At 53.6% G+C, this 13090-nt stretch overlaps 2 protein-coding genes across 2 annotated transcripts; one reads left to right on the forward strand and one right to left on the reverse strand.

Moving 5' to 3' along the window:
* Window positions 1-535: 535 nt before the first annotated feature.
* On the reverse strand, window positions 536-9071 carry PRPF4 (pre-mRNA processing factor 4). Its single transcript, XM_061378042.1, has 14 exons — window positions 8957-9071; window positions 8202-8379; window positions 7356-7542; window positions 7047-7134; window positions 6230-6309; window positions 5872-5965; window positions 4898-4992; window positions 4531-4589; window positions 3797-3920; window positions 2542-2631; window positions 2114-2236; window positions 1854-1961; window positions 1656-1774; window positions 536-1549 (listed from the first exon to the last, which is right to left on the reverse strand). Exons 1-14 carry the CDS (start codon window positions 9026-9028, stop codon window positions 1356-1358), a joined length of 1611 nt encoding a protein of 536 aa, XP_061234026.1. The 5' UTR covers window positions 9029-9071; the 3' UTR covers window positions 536-1355.
* Window positions 9072-9283: 212 nt separating this feature from the next.
* CDC26 (cell division cycle 26) lies at window positions 9284-9739 on the forward strand. The gene is made up of 2 exons (XM_061378043.1): window positions 9284-9393; window positions 9484-9739. Exons 1-2 carry the CDS (start codon window positions 9313-9315, stop codon window positions 9661-9663), a joined length of 261 nt encoding a protein of 86 aa, XP_061234027.1. The 5' UTR covers window positions 9284-9312; the 3' UTR covers window positions 9664-9739.
* Window positions 9740-13090: the final 3351 nt, after the last annotated feature.

Below are 13090 nucleotides of genomic sequence, written 5' to 3' on the forward strand. Positions count from 1 at the left end.
GGATGCGACCAGGCCAAGGTCTTGCTCCTGAGTGAGCCTCGTGTGTTACCAACAAACCTCCCAGGGGCAGCTCCCCCGAGGAGCCAAGGGGCAGCACTGGGGGGTGCCAGGTCAGCCTGAGCTCAGCTGCTCAGGGGTAAGTCACCATGAGAGGTGGTCCCTGTACAACCGGTATGACTGTGCCCAGTGCTGCTCTGTGAGCAGCTCAGCTCCATCGACCTGCTGGCTATGCTCCTGTTGATGCAGGACAAGGTTGGTGTTCTGACCTCTCATCCCATAGTATTTTCCCTGGGAGCAAGTAAGAGCTGGCACAGAGCACATGGGAGCTGCCTCCCCACTGCTCAGGAGGGAGGAGAAAGCCCACAAGTTAGTGGGTTTTTTTCTTAGAACACCACTTCCACTGCGGGTGCTGAGAGCAGAACCATGTTCATGCTGCCAAGGAACACGGAGCTGCTCCAGCTGACAGTGAGGACATGAACCAGTCTCCTCTTCCCTCCTGAGGGGTTTTTATGGTGGCAGACAGAAAGCAAACTGCGCTGGGAAGTTCCTGTAATTTCTCCATTCCTCCCTCGGGCCCAGAGGCACATTCAAAACATGCTTTCATTTTCCAGAACACAACATTTGCAAAGCCTCAATCTAAAGAATAAACACCAAGGAAGAAAGCTCCCTGCAGTGTGTATGTTAGAACAAAGTCCTACACTGAAACAGCCTTTCTCACATCACCTCAGGTGAGACACAGCAAACACACAGGAGATGCCTACGTGCATTCGAAGCACCCGGCTCACCAAGGACATGAGGTGGTACACAGAAAAGAAACTTCCCTGGCCTTTCACACCTCCTGTGGGTAAACACAAAGGGCACACAGAGCTCCACACTCGGGGTACCGTGTTCCTCTAACACTGACACCAAGTTTTCCCTTCTTTAAATGCAAATCAAGTTTGAAGCCACAGACTCCTTCCAGAGGCTCCTGGAAATGGAAGGTAAGAAGGGAATGAGCAGAGGCTGAACAATGCAGCACACCGCAGGGGTGTGTGGTGAGCCACAGATGCATAAAATGGGCTGGAGGAAACCTGTGAGGCTAACGGGGAAGGGAGGGTGGAAGCAGATGGATCATCTCCAAACAACAGCAGAAAGCATCTGCAGTATGAAACCAGCATCCTAAAGGGTACAAAAACATGACCCAAGATTTGCCTCCAGCAAACACAGGTACTTCACAACCACCTCACCCAAGCCCAGCCAGTGCCCAGCTGCCCTATCACATGCTGCAATAGCCCATTCCTTTCTTTAATATAAAAAAGCTTGTCCTAGCTGACAGCCACGAACGGCTCCTTCAGTTCATGAGCAGCTGCTCTGAGCTACTCTGCTGTCCACAGCTTGAAGGTTCTGTCATAGGAGCAGGTTGCTATCAGCTGGCCATCGAGGGAAATGTCCAGTCCCATCACCTTTCCCTCATGACCAGCCAGTGTCTTCAGTGGGGACCAGCCAGGGTGAGTCCAGATCTTGGCTGTGTTGTCATAGGCGCCCGTAAGCAGGAAGTTTCCATGGTTGGCTGCAGCAGAGGATGAGAACACAGGAGAGGTAAAACCATCCCAAACCCTGACCTTCTCGACCGAAGGTGTTTCATCCCCTGCCACCCCAGCTCAGGAGGTACTTACGTTCAAACTTCACCCCCGTCACCAGGTTCTGGTGGGCAGGAATGGTGTAGATGCACTTCCTCTGGCGCAGGTCCCACACCTTGCACGTGTTGTCACCACTGCCAGTCGCAACGTGGTATCTGCCAAAGGGGGGGAAAGGCGTTGTCAGGAGCTTTGTACTCAGAACTGCCCATTACACCACCCAAACTCTCTTCTTACCCATTAGGGGAGAAGTTAATCCCATAGATCTCCTTCAGGTGGCCTTCCAGGAACATGATGCAGCGTCCTGTGCGCAAGTCCCACACCCGGCCAAAAGCATCCAGGCCTCTAGGAAGGGAGACCACAAGTGTTACCCATCAGAGCCTTCGACAAGTGCCAGAGCTCAGCCTCACCAGCAGCATCACTGGGGCACCTGGCATCAGCCAGCAACCAAACCTTGATACCATTTCATGCCTGGTCCCAGTGCAAAGCACACTCACCCAGTGCCTGCGAGGGACCCGTCCGTGTGAAAGGCAATGTCATAGACCCCTTTGCTGTGCCCCTCCTGATGGAGAATCTCCTCCTGAGCTTCCAGGTCCCACAAGCGCCACGAGTGATCGTAGCTGTAAAACCAAAGCATGTGTCCAACCCAATGGATCTCCAAGGAGAACAAGAGGGTATTGCACTAACCCAGGCTGTGTGTAGGTGTGTGTGTGTGTATTTCCAGCTGGAGACCAACAGGGTTTCCCATGAGGAGCTGAGAAAGGAATCCCAATGCCTTGATGTTCCTCACACTGCAGCAGCCCAGCTGCTGTCAATGGCCAAGCCTTGCCCACACTCAGCTCCTCTGAACAAGAAACAGCACCCACTGGGCTACCAGATAGAGAGTTAATGGTAATGTCTGAAGGAAATAAGCAAACCTCCCTACCAGGTGGTACCCAGGAACCGGCCTGACGGGTGCCACATCACACGTGCCACTCTCATGCTGTGTCCTTCAATATCTGCCACTGGTTCATCACTGAAAAACACAAAAATCAGGCACTGGTCAGAGGTGGGGGCTCCTGGAGGCCTTTGCAAATGGTCTGCTCACACCACAGCATCTGCTCATTAAATGCCACCCAGCCAGAACATCAGAGCTTTAACTAATGGCTCTGAATTCTGGCTTTGCTCATGCAGGTGCAGCTGGAAGTGGAACCCATTGATCCACATTCATGCTGGTTATAAAGTTCTCCTAAGATAATCATTACCATTATTCCTGAAAAGGCCCTTGTCATTAAAGTGCAGAACCAAAACATACTGCAACAGCAGGAGATTTACTGTGGCTTCACAGAACTAGAGCAAATCCTGCTCTTGTGCAGAGCTGCAGGGAGGCAGGACAGAGGGAATATTCTCCCAGAATTGCAGGCAGCAGGTCAGCAACCTTCAGCAGGAGACCTGAGCAGCACTGAGTTTCTTTCCAACAGGGTAACTAAAGAGATGTGGCCATCTCAGACTAATAAGCAGCCTGTGCCTGTGCAGAGCTCTGCTTCTGTGACTGGAAACACTGACTTCCAGCTAAGGGTAAGCCCCTGAGGACTTCCACTGCATGAGGTGCACTGCAGAGCTCCTCAAACAGCCAATGCCAGGGCTCAGGGTCTACACCTCCTCTTCTTCCCAGCCTTGAGATAGATGCTGCACATCTTCCAAAACTACACTGCAATGACAGAGCCACTGAGAGGCTGAAGCTTTTGTGCATCCTCCTGTATTTGGTTACTCCCTCTCCAGATACTGTGCTTTCTAATAACTCTTAAGTTCATTTTTTAATATCCATAGAATCAACTAGGTTGGAAAAGACCTTTAAGACCATCAAGTCCAGTCCAAGAGGGGATATTTTCTCCTAAATAAAAGGTTAGAATGAAACAATCTCCAAATCTTCCATCCATCACCCAAAGCATTCACCAGAGCCCAGCAGCAACCCGGACTTGATTCTCTTCAGATGACTTCCCCTCACCTGGATGTCCCTACTCAGGGTGATCTCTTTTCCTGCTGAAGAAGGTGGCACAAACTGAGGCCAGGGATTGCACTGGTATAACTACAAGAAAAGGCTGTATCTGCAGGAGGATGGTAAATGTCCAGTGTTTAGCAGCATGAAATAAACCCCAAACCAACCATGCTTCAGTGTGCTTGTCTGGTATCATTCTGACCTTTCAAGGCTCCAGAGTTTGACAGAACCATCAGCTGCACAGGAGGCCAGGTTAACATCCTTCTTGTCCAGGGAGACAGTGGCTTTGGGATGGAAAACTATTGCTCCTACATTGGTGCTGTGTCCTTAAGAGGAAGGAAGATCACAAAATCACTGTCTGCCACATGATCTTGGCCAGTTCTTCAGAGAAGCAGCACTTTTTGTTGCTCATTAGCTGGGCACCAGTGAACGCTGTCGCTGTATCCTCCCATGTTGGGTGAAGGTGCATTGTAACCACCAGCCACAGCTACCAACAGCTACACTGCACTTCCAGTAGCACCCACTTCAGAGTGTCCAACACAAAGGTTTGTGACACTCAAAATGTAGTGAAATTCCAACATATGAATCCAGAGATCTGTCCTCACCTTTGTACCCAGTCACAGTTGTGACCACTGTTCAAAGAACCTCACTGCTGGTAAGTGACTGGCCAAAAATGCTGCTATTTGCCTCTAAATAATTCAAAGCAGGTTTTGAAACAAAACAAAACCCATTTAGAATCACAAACAGCAAACTCTGGTCTCAGCTCTAGGAGAAAGGCCAGGACTTCCTCCTCATTACCTGACAGTGCCCCAGCCCCCCAGTGCTCTCATGAGAACAAAACCTGCCCAAAGATCACTACATTTGGAGCCACAAAGTAATTGAGAAAGGGGAACTCAGCCCAGAGAGGAAAAAAGAACTCAGCAAAGTTGCTCTCACCTCGTAATGTGTGGACAAGGTTGCAGTCAGGCACGGACCAGAGCTTGCACAACCCACTCCTGTTGATGACAAGAAATAGGTGTCAGTGTAGGCAGGAATGTTAAAGAGCAGATCAAACCCAGAGCTGCAAAACCACCTGGGTATGGGGGGCTGCAATGGCTGAAACACCAATGCACGTGGGCCATGGCAACTAATGGACTTGGACTGAAATATCTCCTAGGCTCTAAAATGAAGGGACGAGAGTTCAGAGTAGAAAGAAAAGGCATTTCTGAACTCTCCTGATTCACCAGTGTGCAGTAGCAGCCCTCTCCTTCACTCCTGCTGTGCTCTCCAGCCCCTAAAGCAAGTGCTGTGGAAGGAAACTCACCAGCAGGCAGTCGCGAGCAGCTTGGAATTGGGGCTGAAGTGGCAGTAGGACAGCGGGCGATCATCTCCAATCTGGCTGCAGAAGTTATTCAAGGACTGAAACCAAAGACAAAGAAAATGGTAACTGAGCAAAGTACAACCTGGAGAAAGCCCCAGACAAAGAGTGGGGTGAAGGAGAAGGCAGAGGCCTTTGGAAAGTCACTTTCAAAGGGAGGAGCTGCTCCACAGCCACTCCAGCTCCAAGCAGACCACTGAGCTGGACTGATGCAGGCCTGGGCACAGTGCAGCTCTCCAGTGCCACCCATGGTACTGGCCAACAGGAAGCCCCCAGGCCTGCTTTGCAACTGTGGCTTTGATAAAGAAGATCCTGCAGCTTTGGTTTCTTTCTACACCTCATCCAATGAATGCATCCAGACAGAGGAGGGCAGGCATTGTGGTGTGCTGAAGGGAGAAGCAAACCCTCCGGCAGTTAATGCCTCTGGGTATAAACTGTATTTGAGCAGCTCAAGCCTCTCTGTTGGGTTAAGCTGGGAATCTAACTTAACACTCACAAGGGTGTCTTGGAGTCATCTAAAATATGGTTATTATGGTGTTGCTTATATTTTCCCTTGGGTTTATGCACTGGTGACTGCTGTACAGGAAAGGAAAGTGAGCAGTCCCTTCCTCCCCAGCTAGGTCTGTGACAGAGCCAGGAACAAATGCCTTTAGCTTCACTGGCAAGTGGCAAGGCAGTGCAGGGATGTCTGCTCATCCCTCTACCACGCAAAGGGACAACTAGAGTACATCTCTCGGAATCCCTGAAGGAATTAGAACATGCTCTTTGCACAGCACAGGGGAAGGGAAAATAAGCAGAGCTTCCCAACAGGTGACAGTGCACAAAACTGCACACATCTGCATAGCACCTCTGGGCACTGACCCCTTCCTGCAGTCTTTGCAGGAGTATCAAGAAGCTGTAAAAGCAGCAGCCAAACCTACCCGCAGGGATTTGTGTAGCTCCTGCCTCTGCGATGTCCTGGTTGCCTCTGGGATCTCTTTGAGCAGGCGGGCTTCTTCCAACCGCTTTGCTGCCCTGCAGAGAGCAACAGTGGAGTAACAAACCCCTGCATTGTCCTACCCTGCTGCTGCAAACTGGCCATGCCCTCATCTTCCCCTGAACTGGGCTGATGTTAGAGTCAGTCATGGAGCATTTGAGTTCTGCACTCTCTGGACTTGTCTACCTGTGTATGTTCCCCATTCCTTTGGCCTCAGATTGCCTGCACTACCACAGTGGAATAAGCAGCCAAACTTTACACCAAGTTGTGCCTCCTTCTTCCTTAGAGCTGCTGGGTCTCACCTGGGGAGTGAGTAGTTAGCAAGCCAGAGCCGTGCTGTTTTCAGGCTGCGTGGTCCTTCATGGTACCAGGTTTGCTGATACTGCAAGGGAAAGAACACAGCTGATGTGATGCTGCTCTCCCACTCAGTGACCTCCTCTTAGCAGGTAAGTGCCACCACAGTGTCTATTCGTAAATCTCTTAAGTGTGTTAAGGCCTCATTTTAAAGGTATTTTGCATAACTATCAGCCCTCAAAAAAGTGATTAAAGAGACAAGGCAAACTGCCCTGCAGATAAAATCCTGATGTGCAGCCATTTCACTCGAGAATATTCCAGCTCTGACTCACTTTTACTTGATGAATTATAGCTCCCTCCTTCTCCACACATACCCCTGGAAAACGAAAGCCCAGAGCTGCAGAAATTCTCCTTGTTTCTTACCCCAACACCCCAAAGTAAGAAGGGAAAAATGGACTTAGAAAAGAGACAGGAGAAGCAGAAAGAAAGAAAGAAAGAAGAATCACAGGCAGAAACAGATGCAGCAGCAGAAGATATTTTCTTTTCTTCCCAAGTACAAGGACAGCAATAAAGGCCCTGCTAGACTTAGGAACAGTTCAAACACTTGCTGTCCTCTTTTACATGCAGCATGGGATTTGTCCTGCAAGCACAGGCTAATTTAATGCTCCTGATTTAGAATTGCTAAGACAGGCACCACAGAATAAGCATGAAGAGATAAGAACCCATAGACTGATCCAAACCAAGAGTCCTGGGCAGAGCAGAGCCCATCAAAGCCAAGTATCACACAAGCTTCCCTCAGCACTGAGGGAACAGGGAGATCATTACCTCTTCTCTGGACTTTTTAGACCTGTCATCATCTTTCCTGGTCTTTTTTAACGCGTCTGTGCCAACCACTGAAAGGATATTTCTTAACCTGGAAAGAACCACAGCAAGTTGTATTCAGGCTGTGAATTCTAAGCTAAGCTGACAATGAGCTCCTCCCAACTGCTCTTTCTTCCTCAGTGTTCTTGCAGCACTGTAAGGAAGTTTTACAAAGCAGTAGCACTCGCTGCACCCCAACCACATGGAAAACATCCATCAAGAGTTAGATAAACTCCAAGTTCCCCCTATGCAGAACTCAGGCAGACACAGCACCTCTCCCTCCTTTCTGCAGGACCTTCTCCAAAGAGGGTGATGGGCTCCCCAAGTGCCCGCAAACAGGCTTTGACTTCAGAGTCATCAGTGGACACGTTGATCTGCCGGGCTCGCTTCCTGCGCTCGAACTCCGCCAGCACCTCGGCCTGGCGCTCACTCATGTGGTCTTCGAGGTCAAAGACCTCACCTGAGCAACAAAGAGAGCTGTCAGCTCACAGCAGTGCTGGATGAGACCATCCCAGAATCCCAGCCTGGTTTGGGCTGGAAGGGACCTTAAAGCTCCTCCAGCTCCAACCCCTGCCACGAGCAGGGACCCCTTCCACTGGAGCAGCTTGCTCCAAGCCCCTGTGTCCAACCTGGCCTTGAACACTGCCAGGGATGGGGCAGCCACAGCTTCTCTGGGCACCCTGTGCCAGCGCCTCAGCACCCTCACAGGGAAGAGCTTCTGCCTAAGAGCTCAGCTCAGTCTCCCCTCGGGCAGGTTCAAGCCATTCCCCTTGGCCTGTCCCTACAGGCCCTTGTCCCAAGCCCCTCTCCAGCTTTCCTGCAGCCCCTTTAGGCACTGGAGCTGCTCTAAGGTCTCCCCTTCAGGAGCCTTCTCTTCTCCAGGCTGCCCCAGCCCAGCTCTCTCAGCCTGGCTCCAGAGCAGAGCTGCTCCAGCCCTGTGTTTGTGCTGTGGGTTGCCCCAACCCAGAGGCAGGGCCAGATCCCTCTTAAACAGGAAAAGCCAAACAAAGAGCTACTGGTCCAGGCAAAAGCCTCATGGGTTTGACTTTAAGTTATCCTAAAAGCTGATCACAGCCTTTTGAAAGTGTCACACTGCAGAACATGGGTCAATATTCTCACCACTGCTAATGTTGATGTTTCCAGCTTCGATTGCTGCTTTCATCCCCTCCTTCCCCAGCAGCCCCGATTCCCCCTTTGCCAAACGCTCCCTCTCCTTCTCTTCAAGGCTGCCATAGAAGATGGGGGCTCTTTTGGCCGGAGGAGCATCGCTCTCTTCTGCAGCCTTGGTCTTGGTAGCCTGGAAGGTAAAAGCAGAACTTTGTGTTTTGTCTGACAAGGACCCAGCAAACAGCTCCGGGTGCAGGGCAGGGCAGTGGGGACATTCTGATGAGGCCCGGACACTCTTGTCTGAGGCAGCAGCTTTGGCCCAAGTGCAAAGGCAGAAGTAAAATGCCCCATTGAATACTTCACTGCAATTGGACTCTGTTGTGTTCCAGCTCACTATGACCTGCTCAGACCTCACTTTTAAGGCTGCTTTCTAGATTACAATGAAAACAACAGCGTTACAGCTCGGGGCTTTGCCCCATGCCGCTCAGGAAGGAGGCGACGCCGCCGCCGGCGCTCGGGGCCGCTCCGCACGTGGAGGGAGGGGGCGGGTGACCGATTCCTGCTCCCGGAAGAGGGGACTCGAACAAACATCCCGGAAAGAATCCGAGGACCCCAAGAAATCGCCCACAAACGCGGCTGGGGGAGCTCCGGCCGCGGCGAACCCCGCAGGCCGCACCAGCACACACGAGCCCCCGGCGCGGCCCCGCTGCCGTGCGGTAACGGGCCCAGCGCCGCCGCCGCCCTCCCCGCCTGAAGCAGACACCCACCTCTGCAGGCGCGGGGGCCCGCACGAGCGGGCGGGCGCCACCTCGCGCTGCCGGGGCCCGAGCGGAGGCCATGGCGGCGGCAACGGGAACCGGGAACGGCAGCAGCACGGTGCTCAGGCTCCGGCGCCTCACGATCACTTCCGGGGGACGCGGGGCACGTCGGGAAGCGCAGTAGCCGCTAGCGGCGGGGCTCGCAGGGCACGTCGGGAGAAATGGTCTGGGGCCACGCAAGGCACGCTGGGAGGTGTAGTCCGGGGGGGGGGGTGTGCAATGCACACCGGTAGGTGAGGCCTGGGGCACGCAGAGCACGCCGGGAGGTGTGGCCTTGGAGGGCTGGGCCCGCGGCGGCGGTGGCGATGCTGCGGCGGAAGCCGACGCGGCTGGAGCTGAAGCTGGACGACATCGAGGAGTTTGAGAGCATCCGGAAGGATCTGGAGGTGCGAGCGGGGCCTCCGCGACGGGACACGGATCCACGCCTCCCCTCCGCCCGCTCGGGATCGCCCTGACGCGGCCCCTCTGCCCCGCAGGGCCGCAGGAAGCAGCGGGAGGACGCGGACGCGGCGGCGGCCGGTGAGGAAGCGGCGACGGCGGCGGCGCTGGGCAGCGACCACAAGAGTCGGGAGCAGATGATCAATGACCGCATCGGGTACAAGCCGCAGCCCAAGGCCGGCGGCCGCGCCGCGCACTTCGGCACGTTCGAGTTCTAACGGCGGGGCCGGGCCCACAGCAGCCGCGCTCTCCGGTCTGTGGTGAACGCGCCCGTGAGCGCCCCTTGGCAAGGGTCGTGTTTAAATAAATATGTCCTTTTTTATTATTATCGTTAAATAATAACCACACGAGCTGCTGTAAATGGCCGCGGGGGAAACACCGGTGTGCCCTGCGCTGTGTGTGCCCGTGTGTGGTGCAGTCTGGAGGTGAAACACAACCGCTGGAGATGGGACTGCTGGGGACCTTTTGGTTTAGTGGCTTTAGAAGTGGAGACGGTGAATGGAGTTTGTTTAAACCTTCACCCTGTGAGCTGGTGACCCAGCTAAGGAGAAGGTACCAGGGTGCTACAAACCTTCACGTGAGTCAGGGCAATCCCAAGCACAAGCACGGGCTGGGAGATGAAGGGATGGAGCAGCCCTGAGAAGGACTTGGGGGTGTTGGTTGATGAGAAGCTTCCCATGATCCAGATTCAGTGAGTGCTTGAGCCCAGAACCCCACCGTGTGCTGGGCTGCACCCCCAGAGCGTGAGCAGCAGCTCAGGGAGGGGATCCTGCCCCTCTGCTGTGCTCTGGGGAGACCCCCCGCTGCAGCCCTGATCCAGCTCTGGGGCAGCAGCACAAGAGGGACGTGGAGCTGTTGGAGCAAGTCCAGAGGAGGCCATGAAGATGCTGCGAGGGCTGGAGCAGCTCTGCTCTGGAGCCAGGCTGAGAGAGCTGGGCTGGGGCAGCCTGGAGAAGAGAAGGCTCCTGAAGGGGAGACCTCAGAGCAGCTCCAGTGCCTAAAGGGGCTGCAGGAAACCTGGAGAGGGGCTTGGGACAAGGGCCTGTAGGGACAGGCCAAGGGGAATGGCTTGAACCTGCCCGAGGGGAGACTGAGCTGAGCTCTTAGGCAGAAGCTCTTCCCTGTGAGGGTGCTGAGGCGCTGGCACAGGGTGCCCAGAGAAGCTGTGGCTGCCCCATCCCTGGCAGTGTTCAAGGCCAGGTTGGACACAGGGGCTTGGAACAAGCTGCTCCAGTGGAAGGGGTCCCTGCCCGTGGCAGGGGTTGGAGCTGGTGGAGCTTTAAGGTCCCGTCCAACACAAACCAGGCTGGGATTCTGTGACTCCCAATCACTCTCTGAATGCTGTGGTGGGAGCTGCCAGCCCCCACTTCAGCTGCCATCTCTGCATTGAGGAATGTTTCCGAAGCACATACCCACCACAGTAAAATGCAATCTAGTTTATTGGTTAATTATATACAGGAGACTCTTGATATTCACAGTAATATCAGACATGTTACCTCCACATAGAGCAAGATAAAAACAAAAGTGACAGTCCACTGTAAACAGAACTCAAACCCTGCTGGATGTGGGACTGCTCCAGGCAAACTGAACAGGCACTGAAGGAACGAGATGAGCGGCAGGCTCGTGCTTGGGCACTTCTGAGATGACGGATCCAGGCACACCACGTGTGAAGACCAAACATGGGGCACAGACAGACACAGGACAACGCATTCCAGGCGTGCTACACTGCGGTGACGTGAATTAAGTTTACTCGAGTCTTGCAGAGCCCTCACCTCCCTCCAAGCACCACCTCATGTGCGTTTAGTGTCATCAGCACAACTGTCAATGGGACCGCCCTGGACACGGTGCATGAAGCCATCGGGGGGCAGCAGGTTCTGCTCAGCAGCCTGGGCCAGGGACACACAGCCAGTGGCACTGGAGGCACGGTGCAGGCTGCTCCAGATTGTCTGAAGCTAAAGGAAGCACATCCAAAGCTGAAGGGGAGGTGCTTATGGGGAGGTGGAGGCTGTCCCGTCCTCAGTAGCAGAGAGGATGCAGCCTCCATTCCCCCATGATCACCCTCCCCTTCAGACCATCCTTCCCTGGCCAGTTCTCCCCTGTCTGAGGCATTGCCCCTGCTCCAACCATCACTGCCAGGGTACCAGGGACTGTTGCTGGGGCTCCTGCCATGCAGGTGACCGCTGCTGGGGCAGCATCAGCACCCAACTGCACACTGAACACAGGGGGATCACCTCTGGGAGGAAACAGTTTCCATGCTACAGGTAAAACGAGGCAGAAAAGCTAAGGAGTACCCAGTTTAGATTGTGAAAGCCACAGCTATTGCCTGATCTCTGACTCACCCATCTCTGGTCACTTGAACCAGAGAACTGGGTGCCCAAAAGGTGACAGCAGGATCAGGTGAAGGGAAGGTTCTATTTTAGAGAAATACACAGCAAGAGGTACATGGAGTAACTGGTGTCACACAGAGCCCCTCGGGACTCTAATCCCTGGTGCAGCAGCTCCAGCTCACTGCAGAGAAATGACCAGAGCAGCGCTGGCACTGCCAGTTCTGAGCAACTCCAGGGATAAGCCCTCCAGGTTAAAGCTTCCAAACCAGAACCCACCATCTCCAGCACTCAACTGCTTCAGTCTTCCCTGACAAGCACTCAGATTCCCTCACGGCTCTCAGGGTGGAAGGGTCTGGTTTCTGCTCCCACAGGCAGGCAGGGTTGCTTACAGAGAGTTTTACTTTTGGGGCACGTGCAGAGAGCAGCATCTGTCCTTCTGCAGCCTGGTAGGTTAACTCCCTTCAAAGGTCACACTGGGGAAGAGCTTTTCCTCTCACTCTTCAGGAGGGGCTCCGATTCTTTGCCTTTTTCACCCAGATGCAAAGTCACTACAGAAAGCAGCTCTTTAGGAACTGACCCCTGCCTTTACCTCATCAAATTGCATGCTGTGCTTGGGCTGCCCTAAGAAAACAAGATATCCAAACAAACAGATGGTATCAACCTGGGACATCTACCTCATATGGAGCAGTTCAGGATCCTGGCAGCAGCAATGATGGACTTCCTGCTGCCCTTCACAGAGAGTGGTAGGGTGAGGGTGGGCTCTGGGCTGCTCATGGCATCAACACAGAAGAACCCACCTCTACAGGGATGGGCCTCGCTTATGGGCTAAGATGTAATTCCCAGCTTTCCTTCCACAGCTACTGTGGGACTAGTTGCATCTCTGGAGAGAAAATTGCTGATGCACGTGCCCAGACACTTTTACCTCAAGAGGATTCTCTGTTCTCAGGGCAGATCCCAGGCACCTGTCCCAGTCTGCAGGTGGTGCCTGTTTTCCAGTGAAAATCCCACCTTCATCCCTTTAAGCCAGTTACAAACACAAACCGGGCATCCTGAGTGCGATGGAGACTCCAGCTTTGCACCACACTGCACAACACTCCCTGCAACAAGAAGCAGTTCAGTAACAAAGTGCTAAACCAAAACGGCTCCCTAGAAAACGCAGGGTGTGCAGTGGACAACTCATGCAGGAGGCTGCCTCTGCCCGTGTCACAGCCTGTCCTGCCCACGACAAGTGGGAGCTCTTCACTGCACAGCCAGCACAGGTAACTCCTGCACCTCCAAGCTCACGTTGCAGCACAATTATCAAGACAAAGAAGAGTCA

Source organism: Neopsephotus bourkii, unplaced genomic scaffold (genome assembly GCF_033783945.1).
Source record: "Neopsephotus bourkii isolate Nb327-2 ecotype Australia unplaced genomic scaffold, CSIRO-AGI_Nbou_v1 NB_1761, whole genome shotgun sequence".
NCBI lineage: Eukaryota > Metazoa > Chordata > Aves > Psittaciformes > Psittacidae > Neopsephotus > Neopsephotus bourkii.